The sequence below is a fragment of the Podarcis muralis genome, chromosome 1 (genome assembly GCF_964188315.1).
Source record: "Podarcis muralis chromosome 1, rPodMur119.hap1.1, whole genome shotgun sequence".
NCBI lineage: Eukaryota > Metazoa > Chordata > Lepidosauria > Squamata > Lacertidae > Podarcis > Podarcis muralis.
In genome coordinates this window covers 10,690,664-10,718,352 of record NC_135655.1, presented here as the reverse complement: position 1 = coordinate 10,718,352, position 27,689 = coordinate 10,690,664, and the positions used below count along the sequence as shown (strand labels likewise).

Below are 27,689 nucleotides of genomic sequence, written 5' to 3'. Positions count from 1 at the left end.
TGGTTAAGTACTTAATTCGTTCTGGAGGTCCATTCTTAACCTGAAACTGTTCTTAACCTGAAGCACCACTTTAGCTAATGGGGCCTCCTGCTGCCGCCGCGCCACCAAAGCATGATTTCTGTTCTCATCCTGAAGCAAAGTTCTTAACCTGAAGCACTATTTCTGGGTTAGCGGAGTCTGTAACCTGAAGCGTATGTAACCTGGAGCATATGTAACCTGAGGTACCACTGTATTCTCAAGCCTCCACAACTCTCCTTGCCACCTTCCTCGACTGTTCTTGCCTGGCTGATATAGGAACATAGGAAGCTGCCTTATGAGCCAGACCATCAGTCCATCTAGTTCAGTGTTGCCTACACTGACCGGAAGCAGCCCTCCAGAGTTTTAGGCAGCAGTCTTTCCCAGCCCTACCTGGAGATGCTTGGGATTGAACCTGAGACCAAGGTGTGCAAGGCAGACGCTTTTGCCCTGTATCTTTGAACTCTGATAATACCTCTTCTTTGCAGAGATTGAAGACTGCAGGGGGGGGGGGGAGATGCAGAAATTAACATGCTCTGCAAATGTCAAATTTGCACCCATTGCTATGCCCACTTGTGCCTCGGGCCCTGCCCGCCCTCTGGCAAGCGGCCCCCAGAAAGTTTCTCAGGTGGCAATGAGGCCCTCGAGGTGAGAGCAAATCCATGCTCTGTTGGAGACCCTGCCTCATTCACTTAGGAATAACCATCGCTGGGGAAGTGAAACTGTGTCTGTGTACCTACTTTAGCCACAAGTTCACACGATGAGGATCCCACCCTCCAGCAAATCCTTTCACCTAGAAACCTAGCCTGCCAGGGTTGCAAGCGAACCACCTACTTTTCTACCTGCAGGGATTTTCCGTTGCTGTGTTGATTTGGAAGAGGACGAGGCCACAGAATCAGTGCCGTTCGGTCTTTTTTTGCATTCCTCCAGCTGGTTGCATAGCAGCCCAGGAGAATTCAGAAACATGCTGTGACTCACTATGGAATTTGTTACCTGTTTCCCCATCCCTGAGTCTTATCTCTCCATTTCTGTTGAAAGAGGAGGGTGCGGTGCCCTTTGTTGGCAAAGGTGCCACACCTGAAAGTATTTCCCTTTCTTGAAAAGGAAAGGAAAATCTGGTATTTAAACAACGGCGGAGCTGTTACACCAGAGCAAACAGGTTCGGGGATTGCTGCTATTTGTGCAGGGATTTGAGCTATCATCTTGGCCAAAGAGTTTGATGTTTGGCCTTGGCTTAGATGAACATGAGTGTGTGGGATGTTTTAAGTGTTTAAAGAAAATCAATGCCAGAGAGAATAAAAACCGGCCTACTCTCACCCCTTCAAAAACAGACAGAGCATCAAACTCCGTCAATCAACAATATTGTAATAAAAACCCATGGATAAAGTACACTGGTCCTCCATGCTATTCCCCAAGCAGTAGAACATGATCTTATGTCTCAGATTTTTCTCAGGGTGCCAATCAAGGCAGAAAATACAGGTGCCAGATGGGCAAAGCGTGGTGCAGTGGTTAGGACGTTGGACTAAGACTTTGGGAAGTAAAGGTAAAGGTACCCCTGTTAGGTCCAGTTGCGGACGACTCTGGGGTTGCGGTACTCATCTCGCTCTATAGGCTGAGTGAGACAGTGTTTGTCCACAGACAGCTTCCGGGTCATGTGGCCAGCATAACTAAGCCGCTTCTGGCAAACCAGAGCAGCGCACAGAAACGCCGTTTACTTTTCCGCCGGAGCGGTACCTATTTATCTACTTGCACTTTGATGTGCTTTTGAACTGCTAGGTGGGCAGGAGCTGGGACCGAGCAACGGGAGCTCACCCCGTCGCGGGGATTCGAACCACCGACCTTCCAATTGGCAAGCCCTAGGCTCTGAGGTTTAGACCACAGCACCACCCATGTCCTAAGACTTTGGGAGACCAGGGTTCAAATCCCCACTCAGGCACAAAGCTTGCTGGGGTGACCTTGGACCAGCCAGTCTCTAAGCCTAGCCCTACCTCACACGGCTTTTGTTAGGATAAAATGGAGAAGGGAAAGAGCCACATATGCTACCTTGGAGGAAAGGTAGGATATAAACATAATAATAAATACAGTCATACCTTGGTTTTCGAACAGCTTAGTTCCCGAACGTTTTGGCTCCCGAACACCACAAACCCGGAAGTGACTGTTCCGGTTTGCGAACTATTTTTGGAAGCCAAACATCCAACGGGGGCTCCCGCAGCTTCTGATTGGCTGCAGGAGCTTCCTGCAGCCAATCAGAAGCCGTGATTTGGTTTCTGAATGTTTTGGAAGTCGAACGGACTCCGTTCGACTTCCAAGGTACGACTGTAGTCTGAAATGCTTCCTAACGGAAATGCTATTTGGATTAAGGGGAGCGAGGCTGCAGGTTCAATCTCTGTAACGGACAGCTGCAAATTCCTTCATTGCAGGGGGTTGTCCCACACGATCCTTAATGTCCCTTCCAACTCTATATTCTATGAGATATCGATCTATGAGTGTAGCCACTGCCCATCATAGTTCTGGATTATGCAGCCTAGCGGACTAACGATATAAAACAGTTTCATCTGCTCATACAACTTTGGGGAGAAATGGTTATTGTTGCTCAGTTAATGTATATATGCGCATGAAGCTTCAGCTTCAACCCAGCTCCCATCCCAAGCCCCATGGGTAGCATCAGCATGGATGCGCATAGACACCGGTCTTTATAACGATACACTTTTCTGTTTTGGGGGACCTCTTCCCGCCACCTTTGCTGCAGGGAAGAAATCCGAGACACACAGTTCCCAGGACCGTACTGGCTCTACCCGAGAATCCCAAGGCTGGGACAACACTAAGGTTCTGCAGCTTCAGAATTAAATCACAAGCATTCCAGAGCATCGAAATTTCCAGTGCCTTTTTCTGAGCCAAACATGAGGCATTCTCCTCCAGGCAAAGAAGGTGCTGGAGCTTTTCGTTCAAACAAGGTAAAAGAGCGAGAAAGAGTGTTTGGGAAGATGGGTTGGCAGACAAGAGCTTGTTTTGATTGGTAGCAAGGAGCAACAGTGACTGAGGTTGCAACACGGCCTGAGCAAAGCCGTTCCCTTGACAGTGGCTTACAGCAACAATGGAATCTTGCAAAGGAAAACATGAAGGAGCAGCGATAAAATCTGGTCCTCCAAAATTCAACAGTCATGAGCTCTGGGAGACCTCTGCGTTTTACAAGCATGCTTGGAAAATCTCTCAAGCAATTGTTACCGGCGCTGGCGGGCCAAGGGGAATGAAACCAAGCAGATGTCTATGTTAGCATTGCCAGCTGACCATCAATAACGCCCTGGACAGCTCTTGGATTTTTAATAGCCGCCTGATCTATTATTACCTTTGTTGTGCAGATGGATGGCTCAGGATGAGAGATAAAATCATAGAATTGCAGAGTTGGAAGGGACCCTGTGGATCATCTAGTCCAACCCCCTGCAATGCAAGAATATGCTGCTGCCCCATATGGGGATCGAACCTGCAACCTTGGTATTATCAGCATCACGCTCTAACCAACTGTGCTACACCAACATCCAACGGTTGTGTCAAAAGGCCAACCCAGTGAATTCAGTGAGATTCTGAACCAGGGACTTTTCTACTCATGGTTCATTCACTCGAGTACTGAATTACGCTAATTCTACAAGTCTAGTTTTTACTTATCTTCTTTTGATTCCATCCTTCCCCCAAGGAGCCCAGGCCAGTGTGGCTGGTTCCTTAACCCCTTCTCACTCACAGACACTTTATCCTCACAACAACCCTGTCAAGTAGGCCAGGCTGAGAGAATGTGCCTAATCCAAAATCACACCAGTGAGCTTCAAAGCTGAGTGAGGGTTTGAAAGTGGCTCTGCTCTTAGTCCTAATGACCCTCTAAAAAGATTTCAAAGGGATATTTTTTTAAAAAAAGCACAGATACTCTCTAAGGAAGGGATAATGCCCCATAGAAACATTCCCTGAAATGATAAATGAAGGGCCTGAAACAGTAAGTATCTGAATTGCATAGGAAGATGCCTTATAACTAACCAGGCTGCGTATAAACTATGCCTTTCAAGCACATTCAATGTACATTACTTCCCTCAAAGAATTCTGGGAACTGTAGCTGGCTCATCATAGAGTTACAATTCCTAGCAATCCTTAAACTACAGTCCCCAGAATTCTTTGAGGGAAATAAAAGGTAAAGGTAAAGGGACCCCTGATCATTAGGTCCAGTCGTGGTAGTTGTTGTTCTCTTTGACATCTGGTGGGAAGGGGTTCCACAGGGTGGGTGCCACTACCGAGAAGGCCCTCTGCCTGGTTCCCTGTAACTTGGCTTTTCACAGCAAGGGAACTGCCAGAAGGCCCTCGGCACTGGACCTAGATATCTGTTAGTCAACTGACTCATGGCCAGGTCAAATGGATGGAGCTCATCTCAATGTATTGGCCGAGGGAGCCGGCGTACAGCTTCCGGGTCATGTGGCCAGCATGACTAAGCCGCTTCTGGCAAACCAGAGCAGCGCACGGAAACGCCGTTTACCTTCCCGCTGGAGCGGTACCTATTTATCTACTTGCACTTTGACGTGCTTTCAAACTGCTAGGTTGGCAGGATTTGAGGGAAATAAAAGGTAAAGGTACCCCTGCCCGTACGGGCCAGTCTTGACAGACTCTAGGGTTGTGCGCCCATCTCACTTAAGAGGCCGGGGGCCAGCGCTGTCCGGAGACACTTCCGGGTCACGTGGCCAGTGTGACGAAGTTGCATCTGGCGAGCCAGGGCACCACACGGAAACGCCGTTTACCTTCCCGCCAGTAAGCGGTCCCTATTTATCTACTTGCACCCAAGGGTGCTTTCGAACTGCTAGGTTGGCAGGCGCTGGGACCGAGCAACGGGAGCGCACCCCACCGTGGGGATTCGAACTGCCGACCTTTCGATCGGCAAGCCCTAGGCGCTGAGGCTTTTACCCACAGCGCCACCCGCGTCCCCACACAGCGCCACCTGCGTCAAATAATGTGCTTCAAATGCACTGAAAAGGTACAGTGTCCACACATCCTTGGCCTTATTGCCCTATCTAGCTCCGTACTGTCTACACAGACTGGCAGCAACCTCTGCAGAACTCAAGACAACGATCTCTCCCAGTCCTACTTGGTGTTGCCAGGATTGAACCTGGAACCACCTTCACACAAAGAGGGTTTCTCAACCACTGAGCTATGGCCCCCGATACCAGATTCAGTGGAACAGAAGCAAGAGATTTCTGCTCGTGTGATTTCTGGAGGTCCCTGGCTGGCTCCTGACCGAAGCAGGGTGCTTGCAGGAGAAGGACCATCAGCCCGATCCAACAGAGATGCTCTTGTGTCCTGATGAAACTACGGCTACAGATGTTCCCCTTACCGAACCTCACACGGAAGAACTTACCTTGCAGTGAATACTGGAGATCGTCGAAGTCTGTGGAAGACTGCTCTGCGTCACCTGGCGGTATTTGAGGAGATTCCATTTTCTCAAGCCCTGGGATCACTGCGCATTCCGGTTGCCAAACTGGGGGGAAATTTGGGGAAGAGGGGGGAAACAGAAAAGAAAGTTAGTAGATGGGCACATCAGGATTTCACCTTCAGAAAAGACAGCTTGTGAATCACCCTGCAGCCTTAACACACACGCTTGCTTCTGTTTTTCAAGATTTTCTCAGATTATCTGGATCAAGGCTACGCCTCCTTTTTGAATCGTAAAGCAGCTAAAGCTATTCTTCTGGGTCCTATTCATTACTAACAGCTGGCTAACCTCCAGGTCTGGAAATCCCATTGCTGGAAGATGCAGGAAACAGATCTGGATTCAAAGATTTGCGGTGTTGATTTGCAAGGGATGCGAAAGATTTGAAAGGTTGATGGTGTCTCCTGGGTAATCTGAGGCCGTCTATCGTGTCTACCCTCAGGGATGCTGCTTTTCTTCTGCATCTCCCCCCCCAACCCCAACCCCCGCCCCTCATTAAATCTTTCGCTTTGCAAACTTCTTTTCTTGCTCAGCAATTATTGTAGCGGGTTGGAAGCAAAAGTCGCTGAGCCCACAGAAGATTAAAATGCAACTAAGAAAGTGATGTTGCCTGACACACCGAGCGCCATTGTTCTGGCTCTATCTGTATCTTAGCTACCACAGTGTACCCCTGCAAGTTCCAAATGTAACAGAGTTTATTTTTTCAGCCCTGAACCGTGGCCGCCCTTTCTTCTGCAAAGGCACCCTCATCAATCGTGCGCAACCTCGGTGTCTTCCAAATGTATGTGTAAGGTTCGTGTACGTGACTGCAATAGGTCAGCTCAGCTGGATGATGAAATTTTATATATTGTGCATATATGTACACACACAAACACACTGGGGGGAAAGTGAACGAGAGCCAAAGAAACCCGACCTTCACCCAACACACACAAAAGATAATAAATTTACAGTCCTCCCTATTGTGGGAGATGCCCAGCTCACAGTGTGTGAGAGTTTTTATAAGCGATTGCTTCAGATCTAAATTCCTGGTGCCTTGAGAAATGTACCCCTTTGCTTCCATTTACTCAGTCCCATGACAGGCTTAAAGGGACGCAGGTGGCGCTTTTGGTTAAACCATTGAGCCTAGGGCTTGCCGATCAGAAGGTTATCGGTTCGAATCCCCGCAACAGGGTGAGCTCCCGTTGCTCGGTCCCTGTTCCTGCCGACGTAGCAGTTCGAAAGCACCTCAAAGTGCAAGTAGATAAATAGGTACCGCTCCGGCGGAAAGGTAAACGGCATTTCCATGCGCTGCTCTGGTTCGCCAGAAGCGGCTTAGTCATGCTGGCCACATGACCCAGAAGCTGTACGCTGGCTCCCTCGGCCAGTTAAGCAAGATGAGCACCGCGACCCCAGAGTCGTCCGTACCTGGACCTAACGGTCAGGGGTACCTTTACCTTTATGATAGGCTTCAAAAATGCCTCTGGACAAAAACATGATTTTGTCCACTTCTGACTGTAAGAGCTCTTTGCAGCGGAACGGTCTCCCTCAGGAGGTTGTGGACTCTCCTTCCTTGGAGGTTTTTAAGAAGAGATTGTATGGCCATCCATCATGGATGCTTTAGCTGAGATCCCTGCATTTCAGGGGGTTGGACTAGATGACTCTTGGGGTCCTTTCCAGCTCTACAACTCTATAGTTTAAAAAAGCAGCAGAACAGTCCACAGTTGACTGACAGGACTCCTTGCTTCAGGATGCTCTAATGTAAAAATTACAAGACCGGAGGAATATGTGGTAGGCAGACCTGTCAGTGGAAACATAGCTTGGTGCAGGCAACGGACAAACCTCTAGTACTCTGCACTCAAGGAACAGAGGCTGAGAGATGGTGAAACGCAACGGCCTGGCTGGAATGTAATACTGGGGTCGTGGTGGGCGCCTTGCAGATGCAGCCCCTTGGTCTAATTTAATGTCATCCTCAGTCTAATTTGAAAAGCCTTCTGCAAGTGGTCAGTTCACATCTCTGGCCAGAGCAACCAGTCTCTCCCAGGGCAGGCAAAGAGAGAGAGAGAAAAGAAGGTGGAAGAAAGAGAGAGCAATGGCCTTATTTGCTCTGGTGCTGGATCCACCATGAATGTCTTCCACACCCCCAATCACCATGCAACCCTCAAGAGATAAGCCCTGAAGCCTAACCAAGATGAGACAACTGAAAGTTTTCACCTAACCAAGGTTACTTTCAGTCGAAACTACCGGTAGCTTGTTCCCCTACACTATAGTTAGGACTAGCCACAGTTTGTCTGGGTTCAGACATAAGAACCATGGCTAGTCCTAACTACAGTGTAGGGGAATAAGGCAGTTTCAAACCATAAGATTATGACCCTGGCTTTCCTCCCTAAACAATAGTTAAGACTAGCCACGGTTGTCAGTTCTGATGAAACAAGTAACTACAGTTAATGGAAAACAATAAAAAGGCATTCCTTATACTAGTGAGTCTCCTTGCGGTGGGATGGAGAGCCATCTCAAGCAAGCAGTGTGTCACAACGAACTGGCAATGTACTAGCCCAAAGTTCCTGAAATAAGAGCAACTTATAACTCAGAGGTTGTGGACTGGAGTGAATTGGCAGCTTCCTTCATGCCTAAAGGTAAAGGTAAAGGTACCCCTGCCCGTACGGGCCAGTCTTGCCAGACTCTAGGGTTGTGCGCCCATCTCACTTAAGAGGCCGGGGGCCAGCGCTGTCCGGAGACACTTCCGGGTCACGTGGCCAGCGTAACAAGCTGCATCTGGCGAGCCAGCGCAGCACACGGAACGCCGTTTACCTTCCCGCTGGTAAGCGGTCCCTATTTATCTACTTGCACCCGGGGGTGCTTTCGAACTGCTAGGTTCCCCGCCGTGGGGATTCGAACCGCGACCTTCTGATCGGCAAGTCCTAGGCGCTGAGGTTTTACCCACAGCGCCACCCGCGTCCCTTCCTTCGTGCCTAGACCTTTCTATTTAAGCAAAAGGAACATTTCTAGCAATGCACTGTTAAAAATCGGGACAGAAGCAGATTTTGGGAAACTTCCTGGGCAGATGTGGGAGGGCTTCGTACGACTGGCTTCCAGTTTCATTTTTAATACTGAACAGAGAGCTGGCCTGTTTTATTTTTGGACACACTGGAAGGCGGGAATATCAAGTTGCTGCCAGCAATTCTTACGCAAAACCATTCCCCCCCTATTCAGTTATAAACTTAGGACCAATGTGGGCGCACAGAAGATTGTACTACATGATCATACTGCCTATGAGGGAGGGGGAATGTGTCAGTGTTCTGCTATTATTAATAATAAAAATAAAAATCTGATCCTAAAACTCTGCCTTGTCCTGCCTTGCAGGACATTTTCAGAAGAAAAGCCTCAGGAGTAAAAAAAATCAATCTGAAGTGGAGTTCCTAAGGCGGTTGGATTGTACACCTCCTTCCATCAACTCCTGCAGCCAAGCTGGTGCCAAATGTCTTCCTCTGATTTCCTTTGGACCACATCGGTGAGGTGAAGAGGGCGGTCTTGTCGTCTGGGCAGCCCAGGACCTCCATACACTCTGCCCAGGCTTGCGCCCCGGGAAAGTCACCTTGGTGCTGCTACTGCAGCAGTTTAGTCTTCACCCCGGGATGCACACTCCATTGTTTCTTGCGACAGATGGATGCCAACAAAATTGGCCATCCTACACCGCAGAGAAGGGATGCGGGTGGCGCTGTGGGTTAAACCACAGAGCCTAGGACTTGCAAATCAGAAGGTCGGCGGTTCGTATCCCGGTGACGGGGTGAGCTCCCGTTGCTCAGTCCCTGCTCCTGCCAACCTAGCAGTTCGAAAGCACGTCAAAGTGCAAGCAGATTAATAGGTACCACTCCAGCGGGAAGGTAAACGGCGTTTCCATGCGCTGCTCTGGTTCGCCAGAAGTGGCTTAGTCATGCTGGCCACATGACCCGGAAGCTATACGCTGGCTCCCTCGGCCAATAAAGCGAGATGAGCGCCGCAACCCCAGAGTCGGTCATGACTGGACCTAATGGTCAGGGGTCCCTTTACCTTTACCTTACACCGCAGGGAGAGGCTGGGAGAGCCTGAGACTCCCTGCTCCTGCAGTAGCTTGTGCTATGAGAAGAGAAGAACGCCTTGAAAAACGAAGGCGCCTTGGATGTATCTATGACTTCATGCCTCCTGGAGCTGCGGAGAATCCTTGCGCCACTGAAGCCCTCCCTCACTGCCAATATGCCAGTGGTGATATCATACCAAGGGCAGGAATAAGCACGCACGTGGATTCCCTGGCAGCCTCTGCTGCAGCTGACAAACATGCCAGAGGCGTTGCCACCACTGTCGATCAAGCCCAGTCCTATCCCTCAGCCCAGGCTGACTGGTTTTAGGGGGGAGTGGTGATCCCAGCATTCACTGTGGAGAGGATGCCTGCCCCCTATTCCTGCCTGAATGGGCAAGTAAATTCTTGAGAGAACACTTTCCCCATGATGCATGTTGCTGCGGTCCGCAGGAGAGCTTCTCCTTCCAGTCCACAAAATATCAGAAGGCTGCTCCACAATAACTCTGAGCAGGGCTTTCAGCGTGGTGGCCCCCCACTTTTGTGCAACAGTATCTCTGTCAAGAAGATGCTTCAGGCAGCCACTCCAGAAATATGGAGAGGCATTTGGAGGAAGGCATTTTTTAATATTTTGACAAGCTTTTCTAGCTGAATGAAAAGGTGTACTGCTTTTAAACTTCAGCTGTTATTTTCATTCTGACCATGAGGACGTACTGGCTCCCTGGAGTTTCACGCAAGGGCCAGTTCCCAGTCCTACCCCAAGATGCCAGGGACTGAACCCGGGACTTTTTGCATGCAGAGCACATGCTCTACTAAGTGAGACAACCCTTCCTCAACTTGTAACATACCAAGCCAAATTTAGCAGCAAAACAAGCCTCTAGCCTGGGATTCGTAAAACAGGGATGTGAGGTCAAGCTCCGAAACAGGACACAACATAGGGAACACCACTTGCGCAGGATGGGTAGATATTATATTTGTATTCAACCAGAGCCAGGGCTTTTTCGGCCGTGGCCCCGATCTGGTGGAACGCTCTGTCACAAGAGACTAGGGCCCTGCGGGACTTGACATCTTTCTGCAGGGCCTGCAAGACAGAGCTGTTCCGCCTGGCCTTTGGCCAAGGCACAGCCTGATCTCCTCTCTCCTTCTGCAATCCTCACAGAACTCTAGCCCAATGGTTGCCATTAACTTGATTATGAATTGATTTTAGAATGAATTGATTTTAGAATGTACAGTGGTACCTCGGGTTAAGTACTTAATTCGTTCCGGAGGTCCGTACTTAACCTGAAACTGTTCTTAACCTGAGGTACCACTTTAGCTAATGGGGCCTCCTGCTGCTGCCGTGCCACCGGAGCACGATTTCTGTTCTCATCCTGAAGCAAAGTTCTTAACCTGAGGTACTATTTCTGGGTTAGCTGAATCTGTAACCTGAAGCATATGTAACCCGAGGTACCGCTGTATTTCAATTAATTGATTGTGATTTTATGCAAACTTTGTTATTCTTACTGTTGTTAGCCGCTCTGAGGCCGGCTTCGGCTGGGGAGGGTGGGATATGAATAAATTATTATTATTATTATTATTATTATTATTATTATTATTATTAATATTCTGCTTTCCCTCTTAAGAGCCCAAGGCAACGTAAACAGTTTTTGCCTTCGCCCACTTTATTCTCACAACAACAAACAACCCTGTGAGCAGCGTTAGAAACTCGGATATACAAGGGTTACAGTCGCCAAAACAGAATGCCTAGCTGCCATTTTTGAGCCAGAAGGCTCAAATGTCGTGTTTTCCAATACAATCTTTGGGTTCCTGAAATTCATTCTGATTGTGCAGATAAAACACAACAGACAGAATTGTACAGGGTGTGTTGCTACTGTCTGAAAACAGTCAGGATCCGAGGATCTCCATACATGCAACTCCAGGCGGTGGAGATGTCCAACGCCCTCCTGGCGCCCAGGCATCTCTACTTGACCGCAAGTGGCCAATAGGTAAAGGTAAAGGTACCCCTGTGTCCGCAGACACTTCCGGGTCACGTGGCCAGCGTGACAAAGCTGCATCTGGCGAGCCAGCACAGCACACAGAAACGGCGTTTACCTTCCCGCCAGTAAGCGGTCCCTATTTATCTACTTGCACCCGGGGGTGCTTTCGAACTGCTAGGTTGGCAGGCGCTGGGACCGAGCAACGGGAGCGCACCCCGCCGCAGGGATTTGAACCACCGACCTTTTGATCGGCAAGCCCTAGGCGCTGAGGCTTTTACCCACAGCGCCACCCGCGTCCAATAGCTGGGTGCAAAATGTGCCTGGCGAATTTAAAACACTGCCTGTAAGGCAGGTATTGCTGAGAGCAAGTGGCCCAATTTGCCACCCAGTAAGCTTTAAAGCTATGGTTTTCCCAGTAGTGATGTATGGAAGTGAGAGCTGGACCATAAAGAAGGCTGATCGCCGAAGAATTGATGCTTTTGAATTATGGTGCTGGAGGAGACTCTTGAGAGTCCCATGGACTGCAAGAAGATCAAACCTCTCCATCCTGAAGGAAATCAGCCCGGAGTGCTCACTGCAAGGACAGATCCTGAAGCTGAGGCTCCAATACTTTGGCCACCTCATGAGAAGAGAAGACTCCCTGGAAAAGACCCTGATGTTGGGAAAGATGGAGGGCAAAAGGAGAAGGGGATGACAGAGGACGAGATGGCTGGACAGTGTTCTCAAAGCTACCAGCATGACCAAACTGCGGGAGGCAGTGGAAGACAGGAGTGCCTGGCGTGCTCTGGTCCAGGGGGTCACGAAGAGTCGGACACGACTAAACGACAACAAGCTTTACGTCTGAGCAGGAACTTGAACCCGTGTCTCCCTTAGCCGTCAACCGACATGCTCACTATTGCAGCTGGCTGGCCGGCTGTCTTCCTGAGCAAAGTATAATTCCAAGTACCGGCCTGAGGGAGAACTGTGCCTCAAGGACCAAAAGGCTAGAGGCCTTAATAATTCGGCATTCACTAAGTTTAAAATGAGAAACCATGGTGGTGACCTTTCTAACGAAACAGAAAAGTTGGGGGGCGGGGAGAGATATATTTCTGTTGTGATAATCTGAACAAGAAGGTTAGCTGTCCTCCTGGCACAGGAAGAAATATGGACGTATGAATCAAATATAAATAAAAGAGCAAGGTTCTGTTGACTCCAAAAAGCAAGAGAGCCTTTGAATCACCATATGTTTGGCTTGGATGGCTGCCAAGGTTGTATAAATAGACCCTCCGCTGGAAAACCTACAGCGAGAGAGAATGCTTGTCCAGAAAATAACACAGATCCCAGAGCAGAAAACCTTTGCTCACGGAAAAACAGTGATCCTGATAGAATTAGTATTAGCATTTGTGCATATCACATCTGTCTCCCCTAAGTATTTCACACCCATCTCTCTACATCAACGAATCCTGCCACAGTCCAGTATGGCAGCAAGACAGGCTTATGCAGGTGAGAACAGGTCAGACTACAGTCCACATTGGCAAAAGACATTTAAAGCAGTATCATATCACTTTAAACTCGCACGGCTTTCCCTCCCCCCCCAAAGGATCCTGGGAACTGTAGTTTGTTAAGGCTACTGAGAGATCTTAGGAGACTCTTGTCAGAACTACAACTCCCAGAGTTCCCTGAGGAGGAGTTGACTGGAAAAACCACTCTGGGAATTGTGAGGCGAATAGGGGTCTCCTACAACTCTCAGCACCCTTAACAAACTACAGTTCCCAGAATTCTTCAAGAGAAGCCCATGGCTGTTTAAAGTGGAATCGTAGAGATTTAAATGCATGGTGTGAACATAACCTACATTTTCAGGTTGGAGGCATGATGTACACAAGCCAGCTCCTAAGAAACAGATGTGAGGGTCTCAACTTACCGTTACAGCCATTATAACATATTTCCCACCACCACCACACACACAATATTTCAGGGTTTTTGCTAGCTAGGCAAATCTATCTGAGCTCCCAAGTACCGTATTTTTTTTAAAGTGGTTTGAAGACTAGAAAACAAAGCAAAGAAATGCATATAAATATTAATGCAGATTTTAAAAGATGAATGAGGGGAGGAAGCCACAGCCGAGAGAGATGTAGCAGCAGATTCCACCAGCACAAATGCAAAGAATCAAAATAATAATAATAATAACAACAAATTTTATTTGTATCCCGCCCTCCCCAGCCAAAGCCGGGCTCAGAGCGGCTAACAACAAAATGTCTTGGAGCACAGCGCAAAGCACTTTGTAGGAGGATTAATGGTGCTTTATTTCTTTGCATTGTTAGTCTGTACCGCGGCATGATTTATAACCTTTTTCTGCTAGTTAACAGCAACAAGGAAATGTTGAAACATTTTGAGAAAAATTAAGAAGCGACATGACAGAGGCATGCAAGGTTATGTGGATAGGGAAAAAGTTTTCCTCCGTTTCTCATAATACTAGTACGGGAAACATCCAAAGCAGCTGAATGTTGGGAGATTCAGAGCAGAAGAAAGTAAGTTCTTCACGCAAGTGCAAAAGATGTCGCAACGGCCACCGTCTTGGGTGGCCCCACAAGAGAAATCAGACAGATTCATGGAGGTAAATGGTCAGAGGCTCTATGGTTGCGCACGGCCACTGTGAGAAAAGGGTGCCAAAGTAGACAGGCCATTGGCCGGATCCATTGACCCGATCGTCTTGTGTTCTTATCTTTCAGGGGTATGGTAGGATACATCCTTTTTATTTTCTCTGATGGATGAACAACTTTCGAATTTGTTCTAGTGCGTTTTATTCAAAGTGTTTGGCTATAAATGACTCACAAACTGTTCAGCGTTTTATACTGTTATAGATTTAGGGTAGAGACACGGGGGGCTGTGGGTTAAGCCACAGAGCCTAGGGCTTGCCATTCAGAAGGTCGGTGGTTCGAATCCCTGCAACAGGGTGAGCTCCCGTTGCTCGGTCCCTGCTCATATTAGCACATATATATATCTACGGGGTGAGCATCAAAAGTGCAAGTAGATAAATAGGTACCGCTCCGGCGGGAAGGTAAACGGCATTTCCGTGCACTGCTCTGGTTTGCCAGAAGCGGCTTAGTCATGCTGGCCACATGACCCGGAAGCTGTACGCCGGCTCCCTTGGCCAATAAAGCAAGATGAGCACTGCAACCCCAGAGTCGGTCACGACTGGACCTAAAGGTCAGGGGTCCCTTTACCTTTAGATTTAGGGTAAACCCTAGAAATTAATAAATTCTAGGATTGCATATGGAGTGAGAAGGGAGAAATAAAAGCTGCAGAGGAATTCCTGGCTAGCATGGCCAAGGAAGGGCCATTAAGGGAACAATTGAGGGCCACTGAGGGCCCACTGATGTTGCCAATGCAGGGACGTTCCCTCCCCACTGTCCTGAGGTATGAACAGAGTGATGGTGATGGGGTGTGTTTTTGAACAAGGGTTGTTGGGAGGAAGAAACAGAAAAAGGAGGGCTGCAATCCATCTTGGAGGGAGGCAGCCTGAAGGTTGCAATACAGTTCCCAGGTGCTGGAAAAGGACTTGAATCCAACTCTCCCTGGTCCAAATCCACACTATGTTCATTCATAGCAGTTGTCTTCAACCTTTTAAAACTCAGCCAGAGGCTCATCTTTAACTTCTGGACTCCCTCCATGCAGACTGAAGGTATAAATAGGCGAATAAACCATATTTATTGAAGTATAACATTCTGCACCGTGTCTTCCATTTTACAAAGGGACAAAGAGAGAGGCAGACACCTGGCTTTTGCAACAATGTATTTGCAAATTGGCTTATTTATTTGCAAAGAGCATTTTTTTTTTTTTTTTGGTAGAAAGCAATAAATAAAAGCAATATAACAGCACCACCACCACCAAAGGAATGCCATAAAATAAATGAGGAATGAGCAGGGCTTCCTCTACTCTCCTCACATGCAACACTGCTCAAAAACCAGCTTATTTACAAAGACAGGAAGGAGGAGGAGGCCGGCAATTAGAGTAACATTAACTTGGCTGGTTGACAATCCCGGATAAACAAGGAAATCCAGCCTATTTTGAACAGAAGTGCCCATTGCCATTTTTTAAGGGGATTTGATGCTTTCAGCTTACCAATCCCAAACAGAATGGTTTCTGCTCACCAAAACATTTGGGAGAGAAAACAAACATATTTTCCTTCCCAAAGCACATCAGCCACGTTTTGTGGCCTGAAAGGTGCTTAGCAAGCCCCTCTCTTTTGCAATCTAAAGCAGCTCTCAGAAAGGGGGTTTATTGGACCCTTCATGGACACAGGTGGGTCACCAGTTGTGCAGCATCCATTGGGCCTAGCTGCCTCAACAGTATCCCTTAAAAATGCTCAGAGCCAATTATATTTAGGATGGAAGGAGAGGTTTTAGCAGTGTTTGTTGGTTTCTTTCTTTGCCCAGAAAAGGACAAGGGGGAAAAACACGTTAATGAGTTTAGCTGTCTGGCTTACTGAGGACAGGGAATGACGGGTCAGGGACTTCAACAACAGAACCTGAGTGTTCCTTGATGGCTGGAACTTTCTCTCCCCTGCCTTTGAAAGGCGACATCCTTCAGCAAGTGAGAGGGAGAAGCAGTTTTTGTTGCAGTTTAAGTTTTGGGAAAGAAGTTCCACTATGGTTTGGATCAAAAACAAGTCATGTACTCCCTCCTTTTCCATCATGGAATCAGTTTAACAGCACACCTCCTGGTTTCATCAAACCAGTTCACTGTGACATCCAAACTGGGAAACTGTGGTTGAGATGATCATTCCAAAACAAGATTTCAAAGAAGGATCAAACTGTGGTTTGGAGGGATTGCTCAAACTGCAATTTCCCTGTTTGAGTGTCATGAAAAATGAGGACATTGATAAACTTTGCTTGTTCGTGTTATTGCCCTTTATTTGTAAAAAGTCTGTTAAAAATGAGCAGCTTTCTTAAACTATGGTTCCTTAAACTAGGGTTTATTCAAAACCAAAATCAATCTCTCCCTGCACACACACACACACACACACACACACACTTGCAAAGGAGAAGGACATGGAGATGAACAGAAGCAGCAGACTTTTATTATTCTCCAGGATTTCAGACATGACTCTCTCCCAGTTCTATTTGGAGATGGTGGGGATTGAATGCAAGACCTTATGTAAAGAAGATGCTCTTCCGCTGAGCTTTGACCCTTCCCAAAATCTCCTGCTAATGTCATGTTAATGAATGGTACAGATGCAGAGCTCAGTGGAAGAGTCAGCAACTCTGATTAGGCCTTTCCCTGTGGAATGATACGATGAAGGTTAGTGGACAAAATCTTCCCCATCATTCACTTGCTAAGTTTCTGTACATCCATAACACAAATTTGGAGTATTTTTTGCTCTATAAGACTCACTTTTTCCCTCCTAAAAAGTAAGGGGAAATGTGTGTGCGTCTTATGGAGCGAATGCAGGCTGCGCAGCTATCCCAGAAGCCAGAACAGCAAGAGGGATCGCTGCTTTCACTGCGCAGCGATCCCTCTTGCTGTTCTGGCTTCTGAGATTCAGAATATTTTTTTTCTTGTTTTCCTCCTCCAAAAACTAGGTGCGTCTTGTGGTCTGGTGTGTCTTATAGAGCGAAAAACACGGTAAGTCTCGAGGAATCGTATCAGAAGAAGTTCATGCATTACAACTAATGCTGTTCAGAGAGGCCTATATTTTCACGCCTGCTTTCAAATTTCACCATGTCATTTCATCTCAAGTCTGGACAAGCTGTCCTCCACATCCAAAGCCGCTAAAGGAATTCCTCATTAAGGCAGGGCTTTTTGGAGATCCCTGCCTACACGTTTCTAGCAGACTTCCATCTTACATGATCACGGGCTCGTGTAGTTCAAGCGGTTACAACATAGCGACGCAGGCAGGTTTAAGAGGAACACGAAGTCTGAACTGAGCGGGCATGGCATGTGTGGAAACGACATGGGAGAAACATGAGCAAACATTGCTCGCTTCTGCTTTGAAAAGCACAGGGCGCAAGCCAACGGACAGTGACATATTTTATTGTATTTTAAGATCGTGAGGTCATTGCCCAGTAATGCAGCTAGCTACTTCAGTTGCTGCACACTCATTATGTAATGCAACCTGAAAAGCTTAAGAAATATTGAGTCGCCTCCGTTGTTGTGTGTGCAAAATTCCACCCACGCAACAGACTTCCTCTTCTTCTACCCCCCGCCCTTCAAAATCTGCTTTAGAGGGTCTTCCAAAACTCAAGAGCAGATTTTAAGACTGCATGGGGGGTACTGAATGGGAGAGGAGAGGAAAGGGAAACTTCCATTGCACAGACAGACATCTGCTGCACAAGCAGAACAGCTGGATGTGGCCCACTGTATTAACAATTCTATTATGATTAATAGTTATTAATTGTGGAGGTATGTGATAGCTTGCAGAGGGATGCATTTGCTAATCCCTCGAGAAGAAGAACAGCAGCAGCAGCCTGGAGGCAATTTCAGCGTTCTACAGAAAGGCATTTCTCGCCCTGCAAATCAAGAGTCTCTGCCAAACAGCTTCACAGGCGGAGAGACTGTGTGCAAAAGAGGGGTAGTACGAGACTCTTAATCTCAGAGCCGTGGGTTCGAAACCCACATTGGGCAAAGGATTGAACAACATGACCCTCATCGTCCCTTCCAGCTCTACAGTTCTCTGATTCTGTGAAAATGTGGGGGAATATACTGTTATTATAAGGGATGCGGGTGGCGCTGTGGGTTAAACCACAGAGCCTAGGACTTGCCGATCAGAAGGTCGGCGGTTCGAATCCCCGCGATGGGGTGAGCTCCCGTTGCTCGGTCCCTGCTCCTGCCAACCTAGCAGTTTGAAAGCACGTCAAAGTGCAAGTAGATAAATAGGTACCACTCCGGCGGGAAGGTAAACGGCGTTTCCGTGCACACCTCTGGCTCGCCAGAAGTGGCTTAGTCATGACCCGGAAGCTGTACGCTGGCTCCCTCGGCCATTAAAGCGAGATGAGCGCCGCAACCCCAGAGTCGGCCACGACTGGACCTAATGGTCAGGAGTCCCTTTACCTTTATATTGTTATTATGATGAATATTTTATTATTAGGCTGTCAGTATTTTTTTCAAATGTTTTTACCGCTGATGTTCTGTGCTCTACCTGGAAACACAAGGAATTGAACTGGTGAACTTCTGCATACAAAGCGCCTGCTCTGCCACTGAGCTACGCCCCACCCTGTTCAGCGTGTTTAGCATCTGGCAGGGGAAAGCAGCGGGAAGGAAGGCTGGAGGAGGATAGTGAAGTGTTGGGAAATGGGTTTAGCTGCCAGCGCCTCCTCTGACATTTCTCTGCCCTCCCCTAAGGCACTTTGCAACTTTTTCTGGCATAGCCTTTGGTTCTCGGCTGGGATGTCTCCATATCCTGTAGCCACTAATAGTCAGCTCAGATGAAAAGCTGTAGCAAGACTAGCTTGGCCTCAGCTCCAAGAATGAAACAACAGGCATGGACACCAATACTCGATGATCTGCCAGTCTTGCCCATCTGCCTATGTTTCTGGCCAACTCTGCTTTTTTAAATTTTGAAACGCACAACGACATTCGTGAATTTCACACACACCTCATTAATTTTATTAAGAAGTGGAAAACTGCTCCAACTTGATGGTGTTACTAGAGGCTCACCCAGTTAGTTTTATGTCCACGTCATGCTTCCAGCCTCTCCTCCAAGAAGCTCAAAGCAGCCTACAAAGTCACCTTCCTATCAGTATCATTTTGGGGTGCCTTGGACCAATGTTGTTGTGGTCCTGGCAAGATCTGAATCTGCATTTTCTTTCTGGGCACTGCAGTTCAAGGACACTGACAAACTGGAACGTGTCCAGAGGAGGGCAACCAAAATGGTCAAAGGCCTGGAAACGATGCCTTATGAGGAACGGCTAAGGGAGCTGGGCATGTTTAGCCTGGAGAAGAGGAGGTTAAGGGGTGATATGATAGCCATGTTCAAATATATAAAAGGATGTCATATAGAGGAGGGAGAAAGGTTGTTTTCTGCTGCTCCAGAGAAGCAGACACGGAGCAATGGATCCAAACTACAAGAAAGAAGATTCCACCTAAACATTAGGAAGAACTTCCTGACAGTAAGAGCTGTTCGACAGTGGAATTTGCTGCCAAGGAGTGTGGTGGAGTCTCCTTCTTTGGAGGTCTTTAAGCAGAGGCTTGACAACCATATGTCAGGAGTGCTCTGATGGTGTTTTCTGCTTGGCAGGGGGTTGGACTCGATGGCCCTTGTGGTCTCTTCCAACTCTATGATTCTATACTGTAAAGGTAAAGGGACCCTGACCATTAGGTCTAGTCGTGACCGACTCTGGGGTTGCAGCGCTCATCTCGCTTTATTGGCCGAGGGAGCCGGCGTACAGCTTCCGGGTCATGTGGCCAGCATGACTAAGCCGCTTCTGGTGAACCAGAGCAGCGCATGGAAACGCCGTTTACCTTCCCGCCAGAGCGGTATCTATTTATCTACTTTGACGTGCTTTTGATTCTCTAGGTTGGCAGGAGCAGGGACCGAGCAATGGGAGCTCACCCTGTCACGGGGATTCGAACCACCAACCTTCTGATCAGCAAGCCCTAGGCTCTGTGGTTTAACCCACAGCGTACTGTCTACCAAAATTAAAGCTTAATTTGATTGCCAGGGGGTTTTTTTTGTGGGCAACAGCATACAATCCTGCAAATTCATTTTACTTCTACCTGATCTGACTTATATCCAGACCTCATGGGAAAGCAAAGAGTGTGTCTGTGTGTTCTCTGTGTGTGTGTGTTGGAAGGGAGAGTGACCTGGCAGGAAGGAGGGCAGGAAACTATCACAGATGAGGTGCCCGTGCCATTCTCTCACAATTCATTATGTGCCTACAGGCCCCCCCAAAAAGGTTGGTGACCCCTCGTCTAACCACTATGCTGCACTGGCTGTCAAACTTGCAAAGCCATCTTTGCAAGAAGTTAATCCTGGAGAGTCACGAAAAGGATTGGATTAGGCACAAAGATGCCAATTTCAGAGTGTCTCCATTGCTCTAAATCAGGGGTTGGCAAAATTTAGCCACGGGCCGGTCCACTGCCCCTCGGACCTGGTGGCGGGACGGAGAAGTGGCACGGGGGGGTGGAGGAGCTGGAAGAAGAGGTGAGGAGGGCAAGTAGTCCTCCTCCCCAGCCCCTAGTCCCAGCCCCAGTGCTTACCTTCCCAGGGGCTGCTGCCGCCGCCGCCACCACCGCTGTGTCTCGTGGGTAGGCAGAGGGAGCTTGTCCGCTTCGCTCTCTGGCCCACAGGAGCACCAGGGGCTGCTTAAAATGGTGCTCAGCCAGCTCAGCCCCCTTCCCCCTCTAGGCAGGGCAGGGAGAAGCCAGGAGGAGGGAAGGAGGGAGGGAGGAGGCGCCACCGCCGAGTGTGTGTGTGTGGGAAATGGAATAGTGCAGGGGGAAAATGGCGTAGCCTGAACAAACAGAATCCCTACGCCAATCCATGGACAGTCTGCGGGCCGGATCCTGAAGACAATTGGGCCTAATCCAGCCCCCGGGCCTTAGTTTGCCAACCCCTGCTCTAAATGTTACACCTGTCTTCACCCTCTGCATTATGAAGATGTCCGCAAACATGACATGAAGGCTGGCAACATCATGTGGGAATCCCGTGCGGACGACCGCAGTGCCTGGAGACAGACAGACAGGTCGTGCATCCATAGCTATGACCAGAGGAGGGAGGGAGGGAGGAAAATAATTGGTGCACTGAGAGAATAAATGCCATGGTGCATCTGCAGCAGCACAACTGGATGCTTTCATCTGCCCCACCTGCAACAAAACATGTCTCTCCTGTATCGGTCTCTACAGCCACAGCAGGTGCTGCAACCTTCCAGCCATTTGGCTTCACCCCCAAAGGCACACTCCTCCACTGCCTCCGGGCTCTGCTTGTGAATCCCTCAGCTCACACACTAATGCATGAGTAGAAAAGGCTTCCCGCAAGAAACACACACTCCTCTTTTGAGAACCTTTACAGCAGGGCAGGGCAGGGCACTTTTTTTTCCTACAAAGGTGATTCACCCACAAGAAAAGTTCACTGGAGCCACAAACAATGGTAGGTGGAGCCAGAGCCAATGGTGGGCGGGGTTTGCAGCTGATCCCTAACCACAGGCCCTGCACCCCACCTTCGGGATCTTCAAAGTGGGACCCACATTTTATCTCAGTAATCCTTACAACAGCCCTGCATGGTAGGGCAGAATTATTTTTCCAGCACTGCAGGTGAAGAGGTGAGGTTAAGAGTGAGTGGCTTGCCTAAGCCCACCTACTGAGTTTAGAGCAGTGGAGAGGCTCCAGTTGGGAGCTACACCTTCAGAAAAGCACACCTGTGGAGGTAGGCTGGAATAATAGTCTCCTCTCCCTTGTTTACGTGGGATTCCCCCACTTTAACCCATTCTCAGTCTTCCCATCAGCAAAACTGGAGAGCTGAATGCAAAAACATTTTGCAGAATGAGGGAAGGGTTCAAAGCATGTGAGTAATAGAAGGGGAAGAAATGGAGGCAGTGAGAGATTTCACTTTCTTGGGCTCCATGATCACTGCAGATGGTGACAGCAGCCACGAAATTAAAAGATGCCTGCTTCTTGGGAGAAGGGCAATGACAGGCCTAGACAGCATCTTGAGAAGTAGAGACGTCACCTTGCCAACAAAGGTCCGTATAGTTAAAGCCATGGTTTTCCCAGTAGTGATGTATGGAAGTGAGAGCTGGACCATAAAGAAGGCTGATCGCCGAAGAATTGATGCTTTTGAATTATGGTGCTGGAGAAGACTCTTGAGAGTCCCATGGACTGCAAGAAGATCAAACGCATCCATTCTGAAGGAAATCAGCCCTGAGTGCTCACTGGAAGGACAGATCGTGAAGCTGAGGCTCCAGTACTTTGGCCACCTCATGAGAAGAGAAGACTCCCTGGAGAAGACACTGATGCTGGGAAAGATGGAGGGCACAAGGAGAAGGGGGCGACAGAGGACGAGATGGTTGGATAGTGTTTTCGAGGTTACCAGCATGAGTTTGACCAAACTGCGGGAAGTAGTGGAGGACAGAGGTGCCTGGCGTGCTCTGGTCCATGGGGTCACGAAGAGTCGGACACGACTAAACGACTAAACAACAACAACAACAAATTATCCACTTCTCGAAACTCGGAATGAAACAATTTAGACCTCCGCCATAACTCAAGCAGCACTTCTATGGCCTCCTCGGAGCTACAGTTTTGATTCACTAATCATCTGGCATGTTGTTCCACATCTACGTACTGTACCTCTAAACTATTTTGTTTGCTGTTTCACATTTCTGGGATCCTCTAACCTCAAGAAGAACGGACAAACTCCATTTCTTTTTAAAACATTCAGATATTTCATCCAGCATTTTATTGCTGATTTTTGCATGCTTTAAATTGCATTTAATTTATTGTTTGTTTTAAATTTCTCTAACCTCCCTTGGGAGTGGGGTTTGGGGTTGCTGTTGTTTTGCCCTGAAAAGTTAAGCATGGATTTAATGAATTAGGTTTCGCTAACTTCACCGATCGCAAACCAAGCAAATCTCTCCTTTCTTACGCCGCCAGCACCTCCACACACACACAAATAAAGCAGAACCGGCTCTTTACGCCTTCCTAAGCTGGAGCCAACAGCTGTATTTAAAAGACGCTCTCTTTCCTGGTCCTTCCATTCTGAAAAAGCTGCACCCCGTTGCATCTCCTGCTTACAAACGTCCATGACACAAACAAACACAGCTAATCTCCAAATGTCACACGCGTCTTTTGTTATTGGGGCAGCTGCCTCCTCGCTGCCCCAGCCCGCCCCGTCCTAGATCCCTGGGCGGGTTTCCTCCGAGGGATTCCCCCGAGCAGAGGCGCCCCGGGGCTGCAGCCCTCCTCTCCGCGCTCCCGTCTTTTCGGCAGGGGAGGAGGGGAAGGGAGAAAGGTGGGACGGACACCTAGGGAAGAACAAAGGCAGCGGCAGACAACAAAGGGGGCCAGGTAGAGCAGGCAGCCAATCCCATCGCAGGCGCGGGAGAGGGCTCGCCTAACAAGTGGTGGCCGCGCGCGGGGGAGGGAGGCGCCTCGCCGCGGGAAGGAGGAAACCCCGCTCAAGTTGCGCGCTCCGGTCCCGATCCGCGCGGGCCACGCTCCGCCAAGCTCAGGCCCGATGGGGGTGGGGTGTGACTGGGGAGAGGGAGGAAGACGAGGGGCTTTTCCATCCCGCCAGCCTTTGCCTTTCTCTTTCAAATCCCACGGGAACAAATGGCTCCCGCCTCCGTTGCCGCCCCAGCTCCTTTCCCGCCCAGGCGCGGAGGGAGAGGCTCTCGAAAAGGCGCCCGAGAGCAGCAGCAGCGCTCGCCTCTTTCCCTCCGGAGTCCAGGAATCTGGGAGCAAAAAAAAGGGGGGTGGCTTTCGGGCCGCTGCCTCCTAATCTCTGCGCCCGGAACTTCCCAAGTATGAATCTCAAAGGCCGCATCAATAACTGCCCCTCTCTCATAATTCTATTAAAAAAATAAAAACAAATCTCCCCCTCCCTTCTTCGCTTCAATCTCTGCCAAGCCCCCACCCTCGAGCGCTCTTTTGCTTTCGCTTTGCTCCAAAAACTTCGCCAAAGGCGCGCGCGCAAGGAGCTGGGTAAATTCTCCAAACTCCAGGCGATCCACCCATGCAAAGATTGTGCCACCATCAACGCACAACGCGCGCTCCCAGTGCAGAGTTCCGCTGCTGCCCCGAGCAAGGCCCGCTCCTTTCCCCCGCTGCCGGTTCAGCGACGCCCGGGGACCCTCCCCAACCGCGGGCTCTCCTTTACGCACGGAGGGAGGAGAGAGAGAGGGGAAAAAAGGAGAGGGCTCACTTTTCTTTTTGCGCGCGCTCCAGCCCGGGGTCTGCAGGGGGCAGCCGCTCCGGATCAGCTGGGGAGGTCGCTGGTGGGCGGGAAGGGAAGAGCGGGGCTTTCCTTGGCGCCGGAGTCCTTCTCCTTCCCCGCCGCGCCGGGGGGTTTCCGACTCCCTCTGCCGCGCAAACCACGCCCCGGAGCCGGTGCCGCTCGGCCCGATCGATTGCTGCCTGCGGTTCTCCGGCGGGATCGCGGCGGCCGCCCCGGATGGAAAGAAGGGAGCGCGCGGGGGTTGAAGCGCCGCGCCTCGCCTTGGCCGCCGGCCCGACAGTCCGCCCCCGGGAGAGAAGGAACAAGGAGGCTCCCTTCTCGCTCCCGGCCTAGCGTGCAGTTCCTCGCCGCCCGCCTCGGCCCGGCCAGCGCGCAAACAAACAAACAGCACGTGGCGGGGAAGGCCGGGAGGAGGAGCACGGAGGGCACCTGCTCGGAGCGGGCTTACTTGGTGGTGAGTGGAACTGCGCGCCGTGGGATTTTGGCGAGCAGAGAAGGACTAAGCGCTCTGCGCGGGTTTTGCGCCCGATCCACCGCGGCGCCCGCGGATTGTCCTTAGAAAGGGAGGCGTGGATGTTGCGCAGGTGTTTAGAAAGCACGGGCGCGGGGCAGCCTTGCCACCTAGGAACAGGTGCGCGCGTGTGATCCAGGGACTTCCGAATCACATCAGCGTGAACTTCTGCAATGGGGAAGATGGTGCAAGAGAAACCTTTGAAATCCCAGCTCACGCTGTTCTGATGCTCACATGAGACAGCCACCCAAAGTAACTTGGGAAGCGGGACATAAACAAGAAACCGTTATAAAAGACTTTGAAATATAAACACCTCTCAAAATATCTTGCCCTCCACCAGCACATTTTAGCATCTAGATATGGCAGATAGATTGATAGATAATTTATTATGATCGGAGACCAGCTTATAAAACACACTTGGGGAAACATCCCAGAAGGAAAACAAACATTTAAAACAATCTACAGTGGTACCTCGGGTTAAGTACTTAATTTGTTCCGGAGGTCTGTCCTTAACCTGAAACTGTTCTTAACCTGAAGCACCACTTTTGCTAATGGGACCTGCTGCTGCCGCTGCGCAGCTGGAGCACGATTTCTGTTCTCATCCTGAAGCAAAGTTCTTAACCCGAGGTAATATTTCTGGGTTAGCGGAGTATGTAACCTGAAGCGTATGTAACCCGAGGTGCCACTGTAATACTAATAGTAACCAAAAAATACTACTATCAGTTCCCATTATGGATATGGATAAGTACTTGCATCTTAAATTGCCCTTGGTGGCTAGCACAGCCTTCTACCAGCTTCAGATGGAAGAGCTACAGCCATTTCTGGACCAGCATAGGCCTGACCAGTGCCATCCGTTTGCTGGTAACGTCCAGGCTGGATTATTGCAATGTTCCGTATGTGGGGCTGCCCTTGAGGTTGGTCCAGAAGCTGCAGCTGGCGCTAAATGTGGCGGCTCAGTGGAGCAGGATATTGCCAACACTTTACCCTGCTGTGGAAAGAATTGCACTGGCAGCATACGAAATTTGGGGCCTAGATACCTGATAGATGGCTGCGCTCTGCAGACGAAAGCCTCCCGCAGATGCCATGATAATCAGAAGATACATTCCACCCAATGTAGAAAAAGAAGAAGAAGAGTTTGGATTTGATATCCCGCTTTATCACTACCCTAAGAAGTCTCAAAGCGGCTAACAATCTCCTTTCCCTTCCTCCCCCACAACAAACACTCTATGAGGTGAGTGGGGCTGAAAGAATTCAGAGAAGTGTGACTAGACCAAAGTCACCCAGCAGCTGCATGTGGAGGAGCGGGGAAGCGAACCCAGTTTACCAGATTACAAGTCCATTACTCCTAACCACTACACCACTTTTTCCCCTCTGGGAAGACTCTTACTCCTTGATTTCAGCAAATCAGTAATGTCCAGCCCTATTAGCTCCTGGTGATCTCGCTCAGTGGCTTCATACACCAATATTTAATAGCCTCAGTGATAATTGTGGAGCCTCCCAAACCTGTTCTATGGAGATGTGCTAACGGGGTCACCCTTTGGCATACAAAGATACTGTAGAACCAAGTCTAAACAGCACCACAAACACACACACAATACACTTAGCAGAAAGCTGCGGTCCAAATGACCACAGGCCACCAGGAAGTCCTGTAAGACCAACACAGAAACAAGTTTTCCCAGTCAATATCAACCCTGGTCTGTTAGGGTGAATGGAGCAGGGCCCACCAGTCTCAGCTTGCCCACTGCAAGCCCTCCCCTGCCTCCCTTCTTACCACCTGTCCTGGGGGTGCCTCTGTCTTGTCACTTTCCTCCACCATTTATTTCCGTGTTGCCCTTGTGGAACTGAGCAGTCAGGTTGTTGGCTTCCATCTGCCTTGGGAGGCAAAGGAGGAGTGCGCCTTCGGGAGTAAAGTCAAACTGTTGGAGAATCACAGCGCCTGCTGCGGCTGTAGAGACTGATACAGGAGAGTTACAGATAGGTAGCCGTGTTGGTCTGCCATAGTTAAAACAAAAAAATTCCTTCCAGTAGCACCTTAAAGACCAACTAAGTTAGTTCTTGGTATGAGCTTTCGTGTGCATGCACACTTCTTCAGATACACTGAAACAGAAGTTGCCAGATCCTTCTTTATAGTGAGAAGGTGGGGAGGGGTATTACTCAGAAGGGTGGTGGGAATGGGTGATTGGCAGATAGCTGTGATGAGCCTGTTGACGACTCTTAATCACCCATTCAGTGTATCTGAAGAAGTGTGCATGCACACGAAAGCTCATACCAAGAACTAACTTAGTTGGTCTTTAAGGTGCTACTGGAAGGAATTTTTTTGTTTTGATACAGGAGAGATATGTTTTGTTGCAGCTGGGGCAGATGAAGGCGTCCGGTTGTGCTGCTGCAGATGCACCGTGGCGTTCTTCCTGCCTGCGATCATTCCTCCTCTGGTCACTGCTGTGGATGCGCGACCTGTCTGTCCCCAGGCACTGCAGTCACCTGCAAAGGATTCCCACATTGATATTGCCAGCCTTCATGCCACATTTGCAGACATCTGTGTAACGCAGAGTTGGTCTGCCAATGGGCCAGTTCCCTGGAAGGAGGATGGGAAAAAACTAGAATGAGTTGGCTAATCCTGTCATTGTCCATGGGGTTTTCTGGGCAGGGTACTGGAGTGGCTTGCCGGTTCCTGCTCCAGGTGGATCACATTTGGTCACAACTCTCCACTATGACCTGTCCATCTTGGGTGCCCTGCACGGCATAGCTCATAGCTTCTCTGAGTTATTCAAGCCCCTCTTCCACAGCAAGGCAGTGATCCATGACAGCATCTTAAAAAGCAGAGACATCACCTT

General features: G+C 49.3%; 1 protein-coding gene across 6 annotated transcripts in view; it reads right to left on the bottom strand.

The window, feature by feature from the left end:
- Positions 1 to 24,719, bottom strand: part of SYNE2 (spectrin repeat containing nuclear envelope protein 2) — a 259,349-nt gene extending 234,630 nt beyond the window's left edge. For 2 of the 6 annotated variants that reach the window (XM_077923110.1, XM_077923091.1), the window contains exons 1-2: positions 5,762 to 5,921; positions 5,402 to 5,521 (exon numbers count right to left, since the gene is read on the bottom strand). In XM_077923110.1, coding sequence (XP_077779236.1) covers positions 5,402 to 5,480 — 79 coding nt within the window. In that variant the 5' untranslated portion in view covers positions 5,481 to 5,521; positions 5,762 to 5,921. Of the gene's footprint in view, positions 1 to 5,401; positions 5,522 to 5,761; positions 5,922 to 24,311 lie in introns of those variants that run through there. The other 4 variants (XM_077923093.1, XM_077923095.1, XM_077923084.1 and 1 more) reach the window with 3 other exon arrangements.
- Positions 24,720 to 27,689: the final 2,970 nt, after the last annotated feature.